Raw genomic sequence first — 21,212 nt, forward strand, 5'->3', positions numbered from 1 at the left:
GGGTCACACTTGGATAGTCAGTATACTTTAGATTCCTGTTCCAGCCACCAACACCTTTATAGGCTAGTGAAATTGTGGTCAAATACAAACACAAACATGAACAGAAAAACACACAAGTGTATCCAAAACAAAGGGAGCAGCATGTTTTTGTAAGACCTCTGTGCTCAGGAATAAGGCTGACCGAGTCTGACTGCCATTTCCTTTCCTTATTGGCTGTGTATTATTGGAGAACTGACTTAAACCGCACTTTCCTCTGTACCCAGTTTTGGAAATAATAAGGCTCGACTCATTTGTTTCTTTTAAGGATTAAATAGGCTAATCTATGAGTTGCTTAGAACAAAATCCATGATAAAAAGTGCTATGTAAGTGTCCTTTACATGAATGTTAGATATATAAATGTTTGTTACATGTTATAAAAGATGAGCTCATTGAACTCTCAAACATTTATCAGTGTTTAACTAAGAGGGACACAACCTGGTGGAATTCTACTACCTGCCAGGTATTTAATCAAGCAGTCCTACTAATTCTAATCAAACAAGCCTAAGAGTTTGGTGAGATATAATCTCTTCCTGTGGAGTCTGCAGTTGATTTCAACTCATGTCCGGGTGTAAAAAATTAGATAGAAATCTATGTAAATACCTTAGCAAAATGGATGAAAACTAAGAGAGACTTAAATAAATAACTTTATTATCAATATTGCCTGCTTCATTAACCATATCACGATGAAATTTTCTTGTAAATGAAAGTATTATTATTTTGTATTGACAATGGATTAGTAGTATAATATGAATAAAAGTCAAAGTGATAGTTTTTGGATATTGATGTTAAAAGTTTTAGACTTTGTATTAGATTTTTTTTTAGCCTTAGCTGGTTTTCAACCCTTATCTGCTGGTTGAATAAAGACTGCCTTGTTCTAAATGGAACAGATTCCTCCCCATACAACATAAGATTCTTAAATATCATATTTGTGTAAAAGAGCATCACCAAGTTTTAAAATTTTTGTACTATTTGTAATAATAATAATAACATTCTGACATTCATTCAATGCTTGCCATTATTTGGCTCCATTCTAAGTGGGTAGTATTTATCAATTCATTTAATCCTCTTATTAATACTAAGAAGTATATACAATTATTATTTACAATTTTATAAATGTGAAAGTAAATATGGACAAAGTAAAGAAGTTATCTAATGTTACACAGCTAATACATACTCAAACTCAATATGTGAAAAATAGGATTAACAGGATAGATAAATTAAGTGGTCTTTAACCTGTTTATCAAAAAATGTATAATTTAAAAATGCATGAAGTTAAAATTCCTTAAAAGTATGCTCTAATATAATTATAAAATTATTTTAAGATAATTTTTTGAGAGTACTTTTAGAATGTAACTATTCTCATGGAGTTTCATTTACACCTTTTTTTGTAGACTAGTTTGTAATGCCTTCATATTCCTTCAAATATATTTCTTATTTAAGAATTAGTTTAGGGAAACCCATATTCTTTCTACAGATTTTTTATCCCATCAAAGTAATATTGGATTATTGTTGTTGTTGTTGTTAGGTGCCGTCGAGTCGGTTCCGACTCGTAGTGACCCTTTGCACAAAGGAATGAAACACTGCCCGGTCCTGAGCCATCCTTACAATCGTTGCTATGCTTGAGCTCATTGTTGCAACCACTGTGTTGATCCACCTTGTTGAGGGTCTTCCTCTTTTCCACTGACCCTGTACTCTGCCAAGCATGGTGTCCTTCTTCATGGCCTGAACCCTCCTGACAACATGTCCAAAGTTTGTAAGACGCAGTCTCACCATCCTTGCCTCTAAGGAGCATTCTGGCTGTACTTCTTCTAAGACAGATTTGTTTGTTCTTTTGGCAATTCCATGGTATATTCAATATTATAGACAATGAATAACTAGTGTTGCTGTTGTTGTCAGGTACCTTCAAGTCGATTCCAACTCATAGAGACCCTGTGTCAGAGTAGAACAGCCCCACAGGATTTTGTTGCCTGTAATCTTAGTTTTTATGGGAGAAGACTCCAGGTCTTTTTCCTGAAAAGCCATTGGATGAGTTAAAACTACTGGTGATAACATATATACTATGCATATATATTGATTCCTTCCTCTTGGCATTCAATGTGGTCCATTACTAAGCATAGGAAGTTGGCATTTTACTAGATTACTGCTCACACAGGTTGAGATCCATTTGAGATTATTTCTCCTAAGGACACAATTCATAGTTAAGAAAATTGTACCTCAGAGTTGTTTAGGGTCCTTTTCTTAAGTTCTAAACAAAGACAGTTGAGCAGCGGGACCCAGTGACATCAAAGTGTCAAGGTGGAATTTGGTTATACGTTATAGGAACAACTAAGAATCTGGCTGTGGAAATAAGTGGGAGATTCCCAGACACATTTGAAGTTAACGTCACTGATAGAGAAAAGGATGATAAAGGCAGAAGTTCTCTGCCCCTATGTGTGGTGACCTTCCCCTTTATTTATTTATTTTTTGAATATATAAGCTACATGGGGGAAAGGTCTAGATTCTGTACCAGATTCAGGCTCACATACCTTTTTGAGCATTTTCAAACTTACAAAAAAATTTTTATAGAAATATATGTTCTGTGAATCAGCATTCAATTTTAAAAAAAGAAAAATTCCAACCTTCTACAATTGTACTTTCAAGTATAGGAAAGTAATTAAAAATTGAACTTTCTGGTTTGAAAAAAACTAAATTCAAATCTTGGTTCTTCCAGATAATAGCTATGTGAATATTAGTAAATTACATAAACTACTTTGACTGTTCTCTTGATAGAATGAGAATAATAACTCTCACAGCTGGGTATTATGAACATTAACTGAGAAAGTTAATTTAAAGCACTGCACTAAGCACCTGAAACAACAAAAAGATGTTTGTTCTAATTTTATTTTAAATGTTTGTATCTGAGTATATTAATAATTTATAATTAATAATGATTTTTTTTAGAAAATGATGTATATAATTAATAACATTGAGTAGAAAGTATGAGGGAACTGCTCTCAATTGACAATATGTTCACCAACTCACATAAAAATAAATTTAAAAGCATTGCATTCCTTTAAGAGATCACAACAAAATAACTCTTTGGCTTTTATAGTACTATTTTGAGGATTTTTAAAATGAAGTACATCATTCTGGCAATTATTTACAAAAAGGTTACTCCATTTTCTAAGACCAAATCAAAGGAATCATTAATGCAATTATAATGTTAATAATTAAATGTAATAGTCAACATTTATGATTGCTTGCTATGTGCTAAGAACTGTGCAAAGCCCTTCATATTTATAACCTGGTCTAATCCTCACAATCAGAGCCTTAGTGGCTTTCTTAGTCATCTAGTGCTGCCATAACAGAAATACCACAAGTGGATGGCTTTAACAAATAGAAATTTATTTTCTACAGTCTAGTAGGTTACAAGTCCAAATTCAGGATGTCAGCTCCAGGGGAAGTCTTTCTCTCTTTGAAGGCTCTGGAGAAAGGTCCTTGTCCTCAATCTTCCCCTGGTCAAGGAGCTGCTCAGGTGCAGGGACCCTGTGTCCAAAGGACACACTCTGCTCCTGGTGCTGCTTTCTTGGTGGTACGAGGTCCCCAACTCTCTGCCTGCTTCCCTTTCCTTTTATCTCTTGAGAGATAAAAGTTGGTGAAGGCCACACCCCAGGGGAACTCCCTTACCTTGGATCAGGGAGCTGACCTGAGTGAGGGTGGTGTTATAATCCTACCCTAATCCTCTCAACATAAAATTTACAATCACAAAATGGAGGACAGCCATACAATGCTAGGAATCATGGCCTAACCAAGTTGATACACATTTCGGGGGGGACATAACTCAGTCCATGACAGTTGCACAGTAGTGAAGAGCACAAAAGGTCTGCAGTTTGAATCTACCAGCTGCTTCCTGGAAACTCTAAGGTACCGTTCTACTTACAGTCAGTCTGAGAAAAAGAAACTCTTACTGCCTTCTGCAGATGAGGCAGTTGAAATACAGAAATGTGAACTGACTCTCTTATCACATTAATTGGAAAAGCTAAAATGGTTAGCCAAACTAAATGAAGAATCTCAGTTCCTACCCACATACACTTATATACAATAGGCCTAACCACATATTCATATATAACAGGCAGTGAATTATAGTGGTATGAAGTGGCTCCAATGATCTAAACTGATACAGATTTGGCACCACTAAATGTTTGATGTCATGGTAACTCTGATAGCATTATCCTTCCCAGTGAAATGCAGAGAAAGTAGAGTGCTTCAGGATAATTATCCACAGTGTTCCAACCCAAAACTCCTATTATTAAACTTTGGCACGTATCTTAGTTGTCTAGAGCTGCTATAACAGAAATACCACAAATGCCGGCTTTGACAAATAAAAAGACAAACCAAACCCTTTGCCGTCGAGTAGATTCCGACTCATTGCAACCCTATAAGGACGAAGTAGAGCTGCCCCATAGGGTTTCCAAGGAGGGCCTGGTGGATTCAAACTGCCAACCTTTTGCTAAGCAGCCCTAGCACTTAACCACTACACCACCAGATTTATTTCCTCACAGTAAGGTAGGCCAAAAGTTCTAATTCAGGGTGTCAGTTCCAGGGGAAGTCTTTCTTTCTTTGTTGGCTCTGGAAGAAGGTCCATGTCATCAGTCTTCCCTTGGTCTGGGAGCATCTCAGCACAGAAACCTCAGGTCCAAAGGATGTGCTCTGCTCCTGGTGCTGCTTTCTGGGTGGTATGAGGTTCCCAACTCTCTGCTTGTTTTCCTTTCCTTTTATTTCTTTTAAGATAAAAAAAAAAAGATGGTGCAGACTACACCCTAGGGAAACTGCCTTTTACATCGGCTCAAGCACAGGACCTGGGTTAGGATGGTGTTATAATTCCACCTTAATCCTCTTAAATATAAAATTACAATCACAAAATGGAGGTCAACCACATAATATGGGGAATCATGGTCTAACGAAGTTGACACATATTTTTGAGGGGACACAGTTCAATCCATGACAGCATGTTTTCCAGATTATCTATGCAGCAGGTTTCCAATATAAAATACGAGATGTTGACCTATTTTACTATATACCAAATTTTTCAATATCACGTGAATTTAAGATAAAATTAGTATTTCATGATACTTTATTGATGAAGAATATCATGGCCAAAATGGATTTCTCTCTCTCTGTCTCCCTCACTCTCTCCCTTTCTCTTTCTCTCTTCTTTCAACAACCCAAACAAAATTTACAAAATACATTTCATGTGGAAGTCATTGGGAATAAACAGTGGATGTGACTCACCTTGGGTCTATAGAGCTATACCCCCAAAAGTAGTTTTGAGCACTTGAAATAAGGGATTTGGCTTTGTCATTTACCAGCACTGTGACACTTGACAAGACTTAACTCTAAATTTCCTGATACCTGTCATATGACTTTTCATTTACCTTATAGCCAAACACAACTTTTCTATAATTCTCTTCAGTGCATTTTTTACCTCCTGGTTTCTCAAGCTGTAGATCAGTGGGTTTAGCATGGGAATCACCACCACATAAAACACTGAAGCAAATTTATCTCTGTTCAGAAAATGGCTTGACTTGGGCTGGAGGTACATAAAAATAAAGGTTCCATAAAATGTTGTGATGGAAATCAGGTGGGACACGCAGGTGGAAAAGGCTTTCTGTCTTCCTTCAACAGAGTGGATCCTAAGGATGGCTAAGACAATGAAACCATAAGAAATTGACACAATCAGTAGAGAGCAAAGAGCATTAAACCCAGCAGTGATTAACAACATCAGCTCCTTGACTTGGGTGTCAGAGCAGGCCAAAGCAATCAAAGAAACATCATCACAGTAGAAGTGGTTGACCATATTGGAGTCACAAAAAGACAAATGGAATGTCACCACTGTCTGTACAAGACCCACAATAAAACCATAAACATATGTGCTAGCAACCAGTTGAGTACAGAGTTTCCTAGGCATGAGAACGACATAGAGTAAAGGGTTGCAGATGGCAACATACCGATCATATGCCATGATGGAAAGCAAGTAGAGTTCACAAACTACAAATGTGATAAAACAACATACCTGGGTGGCACATGCATAAAATGTTATACTTTTAACTTCACACAAAAAATTCACTAAAGTGTTTGGGGTGACCGTTGAAGTAAGAGAAAAATCAACAAGGGCCAGGTGTTTGAGAAAAAAATACATGGGTGTGTGAAGCTGAGGACTGATTTGGATTAGCACAATCAAACCTAGATTATCTATGAAACTAACTAAGTAGATCACTAGGAAGACACTAAAGAGAATGGTTTGAAGGTCTGGGTTATCTGTGAGTCCCAAGAGGATGAACTCAGTCAGGGCTGAAAGGTTGCCTTTGGCCATGGAAAAATTACAATAAACCCCTCCAGAGCACAGTTCTGAGCATTCTTGAGTCTGTTGGCAAAGATCAAGCAGATGTTAGAAGTTGGTTCTGACCTACCAGGAAAATCTTCATCCTAGTTCCACATTTTATAATGAAGTATCTATTTTAGGTAGAAATTCAAAAACGTGAAATTATGAGGGGAATTCTACAAGTAGAAAGATAGCAATTTATTTAAAATTTTATATAATTGAAAAATTTATGCCATAGCTATTTTTAATAAGAGAATATAAATATTGAGAGATTTTTGAACACACATGTCAAAATATTTTTTGAAGTTATTGGAATACCTTAAATAAATATATACTAAATTCTTTCAAAAAAAATAACTAAACGGAAATAAATTCCAAAAACTGACCCCAGAGTAGTTAATATAAAAAGTCATAGAGAAAATTTTGAATACTGTTCATCTCTAGAGCATAAATGCAGGATGATTTTTATTTTTTTCTGTGTAATTTTTAGTTTTTTCTTCAATTGTGTAGTATTTGGAATTAGAGAACAAAAATACCATAACAAGGTTAAAGATGCATTAAGTGATTCAGAAAGCACATTTATTATTTATCTTCCAAGAGCCAAATATAAAGCAGGAAAAGAAAAACATCCTAAGATGAGTTTGTAGAAATGCAAGCTGGCTTCTAGCTAATTAAAATGAGGTCTCTTTTAATGAGCACAAAGTGATTTGCCTTTCTATTTTTTCTTACATTATCTTTATATCAAGCCTATAGATTGATAAGGAAACCCTGGCGGCATAGTGGCTGTTAACCAAAGGGTTGGCAGTTCGAATCTGCCAGGCGCTCCTTGGAAACTCAATGGGGCAGTTCAACTCTGTCCTATACAGTCGCTATGACTCAGAATCAGCCCGACGCCACTGTGTTCTGGGATAGACTGATAATGTAACTATCATCTTTATTATGGGACACACAAACTGATGCAGAGATTTTAGTTTTAGTTTTCTATGCCTTTACCTTTACCTAAGTTACCCCTCTACCTCTGCTCTTCTCTTTACCCCCTTCATTACTGAACACCTTAGGTAAGTCTTCAACAACTTACCTCCTCTCTCACATCATATCTCGACCTATTGTATTATTGGCATGTTTTTTTCTCAGCATTGCCTTGAAATTAATTTCAAGCACACCAGCCCTCTCCTTATTTCCAACACAATGAAGATTTCATATTTGTTTTCTCTGTAGATTGGACACTGCTGACGTTTCCCTATCCTAAAAAAAAAAAAAAAAAAAAATTTTAAATTTTCAAGTCACCTGAGTCTCTTGGTTTTTCCAACTTTTTGTTCATTTATACTCTCCCTTGATGGCTGTCTTTCATTATTCTCTACTCCAACCACACTCTTACTTTAGAGCTCTACCCTAAGCCAACTCAATTCATTTTTGAGCATTCTTTTTGCGAGCTTTCATTCATGATATGAGGACATTTGTCATGTATATACTGATGATGCACAAATCTAAATATTTTGGCCAGATTTTTCTCTAAGCTCCAGGTATATATATTCAACAATTTTCCAGAAAACGTTAATTAGATATTTCAAAGACACCTAAATTTAACAAGGTCAAAAGAAAAACCAGAGATTCAAAAATGACCCCACCCACTCATATGACTTACAGCATATATTTTCTACCTCAGGGAATGGTGCCATCTCCCAGCCATTTATTTTGGTGAGAAACCAAGAAAAACTTCATGAACCTTCTTTCCCCAACCAAAAAATATTTATTGAACACTTGTATTTAATCAATTTTTTCCGATGCGTCTGCTTCTAATATCCTGTATATTATGTATTCTTTTCTTTAGACTTTAATCACACCATTTTTGGAGGAAAAGCCTAAATACTGCTCTCATTTATCCTGGCCTCCAATTTTATAACCCTCTCTGTACATAGGGTCGCTATGAGTTGGAATCGGCTCCATGGCAGTGGGTTTTTTCTGTACATATGGTAGCCTGAGGTTTCTTCCTACTTGCAAATCTAACCTGTTCTCCAACCCACCTTAGGATAAAGTTCAAAGTCCTTAAGGTAGCTAAATCAACCCTTGATAAACAAGCCTTGCTTTGCAGTCTAGTCTCATCTCTTGTGACATTCCTCATGTAATCTTCATACCTCGGCCATGTTGCCTCAGTTTCTCAGATGTGACCACATATTTTGTACATAGCTTTGTCAGAATACTCCCTTCTTTACCCTCACCCCTGTGGTTGGCAACTTTCTTTCAAGTTCTCCTTCCAATCCCATTTGAAATTTCACTTCCTAAAAAAAAAAAAAATTTTTTTTTACAGTATACGTCGTCTTTTATTATCTCTCAAGTGCTGCTCTGAACAATTCACCCAACCAGTTAATTTGTCTGTAACCTATTCTAAATTTCAAATTCTTGGTAAATCCAGATGGTTCTATATTTTCCCCACTTTTGTCTCCAATACCCAGCAAGACTCAGCAATTAGTAGACACTCCAAATGTACTTGTAGAATAACTAAATAAACATATCCAAAGTTTGTGCTACTTCAAACCCTTTTTACTGCCTCAATTACCTTCAATATTTTTTTTCCCACTGCTTTGCTGTTTTTGAGTAACCTACAACAAAACCAAAAATAATTCAATCAATCTTGAAGCCAATTCTGGGAATGCCAACAATACTTACCAGTACTTAAGTATTGTCAGTACATTTTGTATGGTTTGTAGTCCCTCTAGAGCCTTTTCCTTGTATTACATCATTCTTTAAAATTTATGAAAAACAACGTAATGACATCTCACAAGCATAACAAATTACCTTAAGGTTAATCTGTTGGGATCCAATTTACCTCACAGTCAAGGCACAAATACCTGAAAGGCAGATCACCTTGCTGAGCCCAAGTCTAATAAAGCAGAATTACTTAACAAAAATCATTCTAACATTTGGGAAACCAACACGGAAAATGTTTAGTTGTACTTTTTTTTTTTTAATACTTTAATATTATCTTATTAAATTTATTAATTTCAATAAGTGGTACTGGTATGAATTAGATAAAGATATATTAACCCACCACTAAGTAATGATTTGGATTGTGCCAAAAACCCAGCACTAGGTGAGAAACTGAATCTGTTGCAATTGACAATTGGCATGATTTTCTTTTTTGCCACCGGTGTATTTAGATCTGCTTGAAAGTTCTGGTAGCAGAGAATAATAAGTTAAAAAGAACTTACTATATTTCCTACGCTTTGCTGGAAAACATTTAAAGGTATAAAAATCAAACCTTCTAATGAACTCCGTTGGTTCCATCTCACATGTACATATGTGTATAGAATAATAAACAGAAAAAGGAATAGATAGAAAAATCATAATCAATGCCTTTTTTGTATACAGAAGCAGACACACACACACAAAATCAATAGTATTTAATGTGAATATTTTGTGCAAGAAACATTATTCTTCTGGTTCTTAATAATACCATTTTGTGTGACACAGTGATTAAGTGCTCGACTGCAAACCTTAAGGTCTACTGTTCAAACCTACCAGCCACTCCATGCAAAAAAGATGTGGCATTCTTCTTCTATAAAGATTACAGACTTGGGAACCCTCAAGGGCAGCTCTGCTCTGTCCTACAAGGGTCACTATGAGTTGGAATTGATGGCAACAAATTTGATATTTCTTTTTTGGTATCATGGATTTAACAACCACAACAAAAATATCTTGAAGGTAAATTTTACAGAAGTCACTATATATTTTTGTGTTTTCTTTTTTTATTCCTAATTAATCTGTAAAGATTACACTAATTGTAGTTTTTACACAGAAATGTGAGAGAATTTCAAGGAAACTTGGGCCTGAGAATCTGTTCCTTGATTGTTTGGGGAAGATGTTTTAAACTTCTTTCCCTCTATCAAAACCACAAAGTCTATTTCCAGGATTCTGTGAAAATATTATATGACAGGTAGTCCAGATGTTTATATCAACTATCTCTCAAGTGTTGTTTGTTGCACAAAGTTTTATCTGTCAATCCATGCCATGGCTGCATGGGTTAGGGATTCCCTAAAACCAACTGATGGGCTTAGTATTTGGGCCTAATCCACAAATGGATGTTACATTATATCAGGACTAGTTAGAAATAAACTGGTGTCTCATCCCATCTCCACTTAGGTAGAATAGTCCCAGTGGGTAGAACATTTAGCTGCCCACTCTATGGGGCAGGTCTTCTCTGTCCTATAGGGTCACTATGAGTCTGATTTGACTGGACACAACAGGTTAAAGAGCAGGTACAGCAGAGGAGGTTTACAACCTTGTGCAGGATTAGGGAACCTGCCTTGTAGATGGAAATCACCTTCCTGTCTCTTTCCCAGAATGTCATGTTCTGATATTACCAATACTTTAGCCAACTTTCCAGGGCTATTTCCCACTGTCTATGAATCACAAGGAATCCATCAGCATACAGAATCAATTAATATTTTGTATATGAATTTGTCTTCCTTTTTTTTTTAACTGCAGTGTCCCAGGGAATAAAATCTTCCAATGGCTTAATCTAATTGCCATGGAGTCAATTCTGAGTCACAGAGACCCTATAAAAGAGTAGAACAGCTGACCTTTTGGTTAACTTTTTCTTTTTTTCTTGTACTTTAGATGAACAAACCAGTTTCTCATTAAACAGTTAGTACCCATATTGTTTTATAACGTAGGTTAACAAGCCCATGACATGTCAACACTTTCCCTTCTCAACCTTGGGTTCCCTGTTACCAGCTTTCCTGTTCCCTACTGCCTTCTAGTCCTTGCCCTTGGACTGGTGTGCCCCTTTAGTCTCATTTTGTTTTATGGGCCTGTCCGATCTTTGGCAGAAGGGTGAAGCTCATGAGTGACAACATTAATGAGCTGAAAGGGTGTCCGGGGACCATGCTCTCAGGATTTCTCCAGTCTGTGTCAGGCTGGCAAGTCTGGTCTTTCTTTTTGAGTTAGAGTTTTTTTTTCTACATTTTTTCCAACTATGTCTGGGACCCTCTATCATGATCCATGTCAGAGCATTTGGTGGTGGAAGCTGGGCACCATCTATTTGTCCTGGTCTCAGTCTGGTGGAGGCCTTGGTTGATGTGATCTATTAGTTCTTTGGACTAATCTTTCCCTTGTATCTTTAGCTTTCTTCATTCTTCCTTGCTCCCGAACGGGTGAGACCAGTGGAGTATCCTAGGTGACCGCTCACATACTTTTAAGACCCTAGACTCTACTCACCAAAGTAGAATATAGAATATTTTCTTTATAAACTATGTTATGTCAATTAAGCTAGATGTTCCCCGAGACCATGGTACCCACAGCCTTCAGCCCAGCAATTCATTCCCTCGGGGAGTTTGGATGTGTCTATGGAGCTTTCGTGACCTTGCCTTGTACAAGTTGCGCTGGCTTCCCCAGTATTGTGTGCTGTCTTACTTTTGGTTAACTTTGGATTCGTACTGCTAACCTTTTGGTTAATAGCCATAGCACTTAACCACTATGCCACCAAGGCTCCGATCACTTAAAACACCCATTTTCATTGGTAAGCTAATCTACAGAATATTGCTTCAGAAGAAATACGTTTTTCCACAGTAAAAGTTTCACATGACTGCACATAAATTAATGTTAACATGAAGTGGATGGCCAATCACAGTGAAATAAGATAAATTCATTATTTCAAGATATTGTATTTTTCATCTCTATTGTTGAAACATCTATGATCAAAGAGGGCTGATAATTGGTTTTCTTTTTTTATATTTTCGAATTCAACAACTAAACAGACATTTATGAAATGCCTATTACTTGTAAACCCAAAAGGATAAAACAAAGGACAAGAAAAATACCTGTTTTCAAGGAACTAAACATTAGGAAACTGAGCTCAAGTGGACAAGTGTTCCCACGCTTATCAAAGTTGTACCTTTATATAAGCCATGACTCAAAAAGCTCCTAACTCTGTATCCAGAATTTGACAACAAATCTCACTATTGATCATTAGAATACATTTTTTCAGTAATTCCTTTCAGGGCATTTTTTTATCTTCTGATTCCTCCAACTGTAGATTAATGGATTTAGCATGGGAATCACCACTGCATAGAACACTAAGGCAAATTTGTCATTACCCAGTGAATGGCTTGACTTGGGCTATAGGTACATAGGCCTTAAGGTTCCATTGTACATAGTAATAGAAAATAGGTGAGAAGCACAGGTAGAGAAGACTTTCTGTCTTCCTTCAGCAGAATGGGTCCTCAGGAAGGCAAAGAGAATGAAGACAAAGGATATGAGAACAATGATAAGAGAGCAATACACATTGAATCCAGCAATAATTAACAGCTCTTTGACATGTGTATGTGAACAAGCTAGAGCAACCAAGAGAACATCACCACAGTAGAACTGGCTGACCACATTAAAGTCACAGAAAGACATGTAGAATGTACCCACTGCCTGTACAACTCCTATGGTGAATCCATAAATATATGTGCTAGTGAGCATTTGGATCCCTGGTGGTGCAGTGGTTAAGAGTTCAGCCGCTAACCTAAAGATCGGCAGTTCTAATCCACCAGCCTCTCCTTGGAAACCCTATGGGGCAGTTCTAGACCTCCATAGGGTCTTCAACAGTTTATTGAGCAATGTCTCATTCGATCTTTCTTCTGAGGCATCTCTTGATGGATTCGAATCTTCAACCTTACGTTTATCAGCCAAGTAAATTAACGTAACCGTCTGCACCACCCAGGGACTCCCATCATATTTATATGGGCATGGAAAAGATAATGGTGGCAAAAATACTGAAATACTAGCTGTGGTTGATGCAAGAGGTTTAAATTAGAAAATATTTAATTTATTTTAATCAAGATTGTTCCTTATTTTCTAAAATTAAAAAGAAAAATAACTTTTAGGAAGACTCTTCTGAAAGTAAAAGAAAGACACCCCCTTCCCTGGGCAAGAATAGCAGGGAAACCCAAGGTGCACTTTTGGCCTCTCTGGTGACATAATTCAAGGCTGATAAGACAATAATGATTATCTTCCCTCAACACTGTCAGGGGCCATTAGAGTTGCCGTTTTTATTCTTCAAATGCAGCAAAATCCACTGGCATAAATGTCTGCTGTTAATATTCACTTAAGTCACTGAATTCATTCTCAAAGGCATTACAGACCAGCCAGGGCTCCCCAGGCCTCATTATTTTGTGGTATTTTCAGTCATCTCTCTGGTCACAGTTTTGGAGAACTTTAGACTGATTATCTTAATTAGGTTTGACACTTGATTCCACAAACCTATGCGCTATTTCCTCAGTCACCTAGCCTTTGCAGACCTTTGTTACTCTTCTGTCATTACCCGGAAGATGATGATGACCTTTGCTGTGGAAGGCAACACTATTCATTTCCATGCTTGTGCAAGACAACTGGGCTGCTTTCTTACCTTCACGATCATCGCATATGACCCCCACATAGTCATCTGAAGTCCCCTGCATTACTCAATACTGATGTCAAAAAGAGTCTGCCTTCAATTAGTTCCAATCTTTAAAAATATCCCAACATCGTACAACTGTCCTCAGAAGTATAGAAAAGTAGTTAAAAATTGAGCTTTCTGGTTTGACAAAATTATATTCAATCCTTTGTTCTTCCAGATATTAACTATGTGTATGTTTGTAAATTACATAAACTACTTTGACAATTCTCTTGATAAAATGCAGAGTTAACTGAGAAAATAGATTTAAAGCACTGCACTAAACACCCTACAACAAAACACTCAATTGATGCTAGCTCTAATTTTATTTAAAAAATTTATAACTGAATAAATTAATAATTTATTAACCTAAACTTTACTAGATGTAACAAGAGTGAAATGATTTTTTTTTTTTTTTTGAAGAAAACACTGAGTAACATTGAGAATCAGGTATGAGGGAACTGCCCCTCCCAAAATAAAAAATCAATTCAAAATAAGTTCATCAATACACACAAAAAGAAATTTAAAAGCATAGCATTGCTTTAAAAGATTGCAAAAAAATAATATTTTTTTATCTTTTATACTTTCATTTTGTAGATTTTAAAATAAAGTATATCATGTTGGTAAGCTGTTTCCAAAAAGTCTACTCCATTTTCTAAGACAAAATCAAAGGAACCATTAAGGCAATTATAATATTAATAAATGTAATAGCCAAAATATATGAATTGCTTCTTTTATGCTTGGAACTGTGCAATTTATAACCTGATCTAATTCACACAATCAGAGCCCTGGTGGTGCTGTGTTTAAGAGCTTGGCTGCCAACAAAAAGGTCCACAGTTTGAATCCACCAGCTGCTTCTTGAAAACTCTCTGGTGCAGTTCTACTCACAATCATCCTAAGAGAGAGGAACTCTTACTGCCTTTTGTGGATGAAGCAGTTGAGATACAGAAATGTGAACTCTCTCTCTCTTCACATTAATTGGAAAAGCTAAAATTGTTAGCCAAACTGTTTGAACGAAGAATCCAAGTTCTAAGCACACACTTGTATAGAATAGGCCTAACCACACATTCATATATAGCAAGCAGTGAATTTTAATGGTCTGAAGTGGCTCTAATGAGCTAAACTGATACAGGATCAGTGCCATTAAATGTTCAGTGTCATGATAACTCTGCTAGTGTTATGATTCCCAGCTAGAAGCAGAGAAAGTGGAGTGTTAGGAAAATTATGCAGAGTGTACCAACTCAATATTCCTGCTATTAAATTTTGGCATGTTTTCCAGATTACCTATGCAGCAGTTTTTCAGTGTAAGATACCAGATATCAATTTTACTAAAACACAAATTTCTCAGTATTACATGGATTTCAGAAAAAATAACTATTTCCCAATACTCTGTTGAGGAAGCACATCATGAGCGAAAAGGTTTCTCTCTCTCTCCTTCTTTTTACCTCCCTCTCTCTTTCTCCCTTCTTTTAACAACAAAATAAAATTTACAAAATACATTTCATGGGGAAAATATTGGGAATAAACAGTGGATGGGACTCGCTTTGAGTTTACAGAGCTATTCCTCAAAAAGTGTGCTTGAATACTCGAAGTAAGATATTTGGATTTGTCATTAACCAACACTGTGACACTAGACAAAACATAACTCTAAGTTTACAGATCTCTGTCCTATGATTCTTCATTTATCTGATAACCAAACACAACTTTTCTATAATTCTTCTCAGTGCATTTTTTACTTCTTGGTTTCTCAAGCTGTAGATCAGTGGGTTTAGCATGGGAATCACCACCACATAAAACACTGAAGCAACTTTATCTGTGATCAGAGAATGGCTTGACTTGGGTCATAGGTACATAAAAATGATGGTCCCATAAAATATTGTGATGGAGGTCAGGTGGGACACACAGGTGGAAAAGGCTTTCTGTCTTCCTTCAGCAGAGTGGATCCTAAGGATGGCTAAGACAATGAAGCCATAGGAAATTAACACAATCAGTAGAGAGAAAAGTGTATTGAACCCAGCAATGATTAACAACATCAGCTCTTTGACTTGGGTGTCAGAGCAGGCCAAAGCAACCAAAGAAACATCGTCACAGTAGAAGTGGTTGACCATATTAGAGTCACAAAAAGACAAGCAGAACGTCACCACTGTCTGTACAAGAGCCACAGTAAAAGCATACACATACGTAATAACAACGAGTTGAAAACAGAGTTTTCTAGGCATGAGAATGACATAGAGTAAAGGGTTGCAGATGGCAACATACCGATCATACGCCATGATGGAAAGCAAGGAGAATTCGCAAACTCCAAATGTGATATAGCAACATACCTGGGTGGCACATGCATAAAACGTTATACTTTTCACTTCACACAAAAAGTTCACTAAGGTGTTTGGGGTGACAGATGAAGTAAAAGAAAAATCAATAAAAGCCAGGTGTTTGAGAAAAAAAATACATGGGTGTGTGAAGCTGAGGACTGATTTGGATTAGCACAATCAAACCAAGATTACCCAGGACACTAACTAAGTAGATCACTAGGAAGACACTAAAGAGAATGGCTTGAAGGTCTGGGTTATCTGTGAGTCCCAAGAGGATGAACTCAGTCACAGATGAATGGTTGCCTTTTGCCATGGAAATATCACAATAAACCCCTCCAGAACAGGGTTAGGAGTAATCTTGAGTCTCTTGGCAAAGATCAAGCAGATGTTAGAAGTTGGTTCCAACCCCCCAGGAGAATCTTCATCCCAGTTCTGCATTCAAAATAAAGCATCTGGTCTAGGCAGAAACTCCAAAACATGAAATTATTGTAAATTATAAAAGTAGTATTTTATTTAAAATTTTATATAACTGAAAAAACTATTTTTTATCTGTTTTTAATAGCAGGAGAGTTTTTTTAATACATATGTCAGAATTTTTTTTAAGTTATTGAAATACCTTTCATAAAAGTATAATAAAAATAAATTTCAGTTAAAAGGAAATTAATTTAAAAAATCATCCCAAAATAGTTCATATAAAAGGTCAGATTTAAAATTTTGACTACTGTTGGTCTCTGGACCATAAATTCAGGATACTTTTTTTTTTTTCTCTTCCCTGTAATTCTTAGTTTTTTGTTCAGTTGTGTATTTTTTCTCCTTTTGAATTAAAGGAGAAAAATGGCATAGAAATATGGATAGCATCTTTCAATTTGAAAATTGTACAACCAAGTTAGACATGCATTAAATGATTCAGAAAGCTTATTTATGGTGGATCTTCCAATGTCCAAATGCAAAACAAGGAAAGAAAAACATCCAAAGATGAGTTTGTAGAAATGCAAGTTGCCTTCTAGCTAATTAAAATGCAATCACTTTTAATGAACTTTACATGAGCACAAAGTGATTTTGCCTTTCTAACTTTTGCCTCAGATTATATTTCAACTGAACTGAACTCATTGCCATTGAGTCCATTCCAACTCATAGTGACCCTATATTTATTTATATCAAGAAAATAGATTGATAATATAGCTATCTTTATCTTGAGATATACAAACTCAGGCAGATAGTTTAGGTTTTATTTATGGCTCTTGACCAGCATGACATGAAAAAGAATAACTCACTAACTAGTCCCAGCCTTGAATCCCTAACCTCAACTCATAGTTTATTCAAATGATTTCCTTTCAGAGAGGAAAGAATTGCCCCATTGCCCAGAAACAAAGCAGCTTTGGAAAGGCATCCCACATCCATGTCAAATGCTTAGAACAGTGCCTATCTCATAAAAAAAAAAGAGCTAAATTTTATTTAGCATCTCATACTATGTGCTAAATAAAATTTAGCTCTTAAGAGTATTAATATTATTTACATTGAGGCTTACTCTGCAGAAACGTGTGCAATCTCATCACAGTTATGGATGTATGAGTTTGTTTTGCAATATTTTGATAACTGTTCTCCCTTTGCCTCGCTAGCTTTTGATCTTGAATCACTGCCCCTCCTGGTTCTTATTCTCTCTAGCACTAACATCTCTGTGGTATTTTCAAATATGTGTAGATCTTACTTTGATGTGACCAAATTCTCCAACATCTTCAATCATTTTATCTTCCCTTACTTGTGCTACAGCTGCAATCCAAGAGGTCAGCAGCTTAAATCCACCAGGTGCTCCTCAGAAATTCTATGGGGCGGTTCTACTCTGTCCTATAGGTCACTATGAGTTGGATTCAACTCAACAGCAGTGGAGTGGGTTGGGGGTTGCTTAAACTGAAAGTTGGCTCCCCCTTGAAGACCTACTTCTCTCCAGGCCACCTCTCCACAGGCTGTTCAATTTGTAACCATCCACATATTTCTAATTTGGAGGTGAGATAAGGCATGATTCATACTCAGAGCTTTGTTTCTTTATTTATTGTTACATCTTGCATTTGAGTAAACTCTCCTGAATTTTGAGGCTAATACCCATCATCATTATCACTTATATACTCCTAGGTCACTCCTTCTTATGTACTGAAGATTTTAACACCAGGATCATTCAGTCCCTTTTCCATAAAGTTGGCATCAGTGCCCACACAGACCACACTTTTAATGCATTGCCTCCTGAATTCTTGAAATCTTGATATCAGTGACCCCAAAACCAATACCCTTGAACTTCCCACTCTCATGGCTCCATCTTGGATCTTGTCTTAGCTGGAAATTGATTAAATGCTAAATATCCAAAATTAAGATATTATCTTAAGATCACAAGCATTTACTCTTCCCTATAAACATCTCAGTATGACAATACAACTTTTCATACCAAAGATCCACTCATATCGCTATTTCCCACTAGTTATTTGTCTTTTATTTTGTCACCTCTTATATTTAATTCTTCCCCTACATAGCTTAGATTCCATGATTTATTACTACAATTATTCTTATCAACATCCTAAATATCCTTGTCTTATTTTTCTCAAGACACTCCAAAATCTAAGTGTTTTGAAATGTTCTCTTCACAATTGTGCCTGAAGTACCAAGAAACCAATCAGACAAAAGGGAACAGTTACAAGCTTATCACACTCAAAAGTAGCTACTTACTTGTGTCCAGAAGATTGGTTTTTTCCTAAATCAACTATCCCTTACTTTGTAAGTAGCTATTATTTTAGACTCTTTGAATTTCTTCATACACTTCTATGCCATGCCCCTTACTCCCAGTAGATGTCAAAATTCCAACATAAGAGAGAAATTTAAAGTAACAACAACGGAACAACAACAACAAAAAATCAACTCCTTTTGAAAATTTCCACAAACCTAACTGCTTCCCCATTTTTCATTTCCTTTTTTTTTTTTTTAGGGGAGGGAATGTTCTATTGCTAATGTTGTTGTTAGGTGCCATTAAGGCAGGTCCTACTCATAGTGGCCCTATTTACAACAGAGCAAAGACTGCTTGGTCTTGCACCATCCTCACAATAATTGCTATGTTTGAGCCCATTGTTGCAGCCACTGTGTCAATCTATCTCTGCCATAATTCAAATGCATCAATTCTCCTTCAGTCTTCCTTATTTATTGTTCAACTTTCACATACATATAAGGCAACTGAAAATACCATTGCTTGGGGTCAGAACCACCTCTGTTTCTAATACCAAAACTTATATTTTGATCACATACTCTTTTGCATTCCATATCTTCTCCCTTTGCAAATTTATTCAACCATTCACATTGATCTATAACTAAAGTATATGGTCAAACCTCACCAGAGTTCTTTCATTTCTGTTCCTCTCCCTTTACGTAAGTTACCCCTCTACCTTGCTCTTGCCTTCACTCCTTCATTGCCATACACCCTAGAAAAGTCACCAACACTTACCCTGTCTTTCACATTCATATCTTGACCTACTGTATTATTGTCACGTTTTTTCTCAGTATTGCTTTGAAATTGCTTTCATCAAGTACACCAACACTCTCTTTATTTCCAAATTCAATGAAGACTTCATATTGACTTCTCTGTAGCATTGGACACCACTGACATTTCCTTTTATCCTTTTGGCTTTCACGTCACCAGAATCTCTGGATTTTTCCACTCTTTTTTACTCTCTTTGATGGCTATGCTTTCTTTGTCCATATTTTAAATGACTCTCTTGCTTTAGAGTTCTACCCTAAGCCGACCCATTTCCTTTTGAGCATTCTTGTTCAGAGCCCTCCTTTAATGATATGAAGACGATTGTCATTTATGTACTGATGATGCACAAATCTAAATATTTAGGCCAGATTTCTCTCTAATGTCCTCTGTATTATGTATTCTTTTCTTTATTTAGACTTCTATCATGTCTTTCCCGGAGGAAAAGCTTAAATAATACTGTGTAACTTTTACACTAGTGTCTAGTTTTAGAACCCTCTGTACATACGGCAGCCTGAAAGTTCTTCCCAACTTTCAAATCTTAGCTTGTTCTGCAACTGACCTTAGGATAAAGTTCATAGTCCTTAAGGTGGCTAAATCAACCCTTGAAAAACAAGCCCCTGCTTTGCAGACTAATCTCATTTCTTGTAACATCCCTCGTGTAATCTCCATGCCTCCGCCATGTGGCTTTAGTTTCTCAGATATAACCACGTATTTTGTACTTAGTTTTGCCAGAATGCTCCTTTCTTTACCTTTACTTCTCTGGTTGGCTACTTTCTTTCAACTTCTCCTTCCAATCCCATGTGAAACTTCACTTCTTTCTATAAGCCTTTTATTATCTCTCAAGTGTTCGTCTGAACAATTGACCCACCAGTTAATTTGTCTGTAACCTACTCTAAATTTCAAATTCTTGGTAAGCCAAGATGCTTCTATATTTTCCTCAGTTTTATCTCCAATACGTAGTATGACTCAGCAATTAGTAGGTACTGCAAATGTACTTATAGAATAATTGAACAAACAAATTCAAATTTTGTGTTACTCCAAACCCTTTTTTACTATCTTAATTACCTTTAATATTTTTTTCCTACTGTTTTGCTGTCTTTGAGTAATCTACAACAAATCCAAAAATAATTCAGTCAAGGTTGAAGCCAATTCCTGGAATGCCAACAATACTTACTATTACTTAAGCGCTGTTAGTACATTTTGTATGGTTTGTTAGTCCCTCTAGAGCCTTTTCCTTGTATTACATCATTCTTTGAACTTTATGAAAAACAATGTAATGATGTCTCAAGAGCATAACAAATTACCTTATGATTGATCTGTTGGAATCCAATTTGCCTCACAGTCAAGGAACATCTACTTGAAATGGCAGATCACCTTGCTGAGCCCAAGTCTAATAATGGATCATTTTAATGTTTTGGAAAACAACATGAAAAATGTTTAATTGTACTTGGTTTACCTTTTTAGACTTTAATATTGGTCTTATTAAATTTATGAATTCAATAAATGGTCATGTTATACATTAGATCCAAGTATATTAACCCACTCCTAAGTAATGATTTGGATTGTACC

The 21,212-nt window shown here is 36.2% G+C and overlaps 1 protein-coding gene and 1 pseudogene across 1 annotated transcript; both read right to left on the reverse strand.

Annotated features, from left to right (window-relative positions):
* Window positions 1-5,449: 5,449 nt before the first annotated feature.
* On the reverse strand, window positions 5,450-6,391 carry LOC126079595 (olfactory receptor 5AL1-like). Its single transcript, XM_049890690.1, has one exon. The coding sequence runs from the start codon at window positions 6,389-6,391 to the stop codon at window positions 5,450-5,452; it is 942 nt and encodes a 313-aa protein (XP_049746647.1).
* A 9,108-nt stretch (window positions 6,392-15,499) lies between these two features.
* On the reverse strand, window positions 15,500-16,442 carry LOC126079632 (olfactory receptor 5AL1-like; annotated as a pseudogene).
* Between the last annotated feature and the right edge of the window lie 4,770 nt (window positions 16,443-21,212).

This window comes from Elephas maximus, chromosome 7, assembly GCF_024166365.1.
Source record: "Elephas maximus indicus isolate mEleMax1 chromosome 7, mEleMax1 primary haplotype, whole genome shotgun sequence".
Classification (NCBI taxonomy): Eukaryota; Metazoa; Chordata; class Mammalia; order Proboscidea; family Elephantidae; genus Elephas; species Elephas maximus.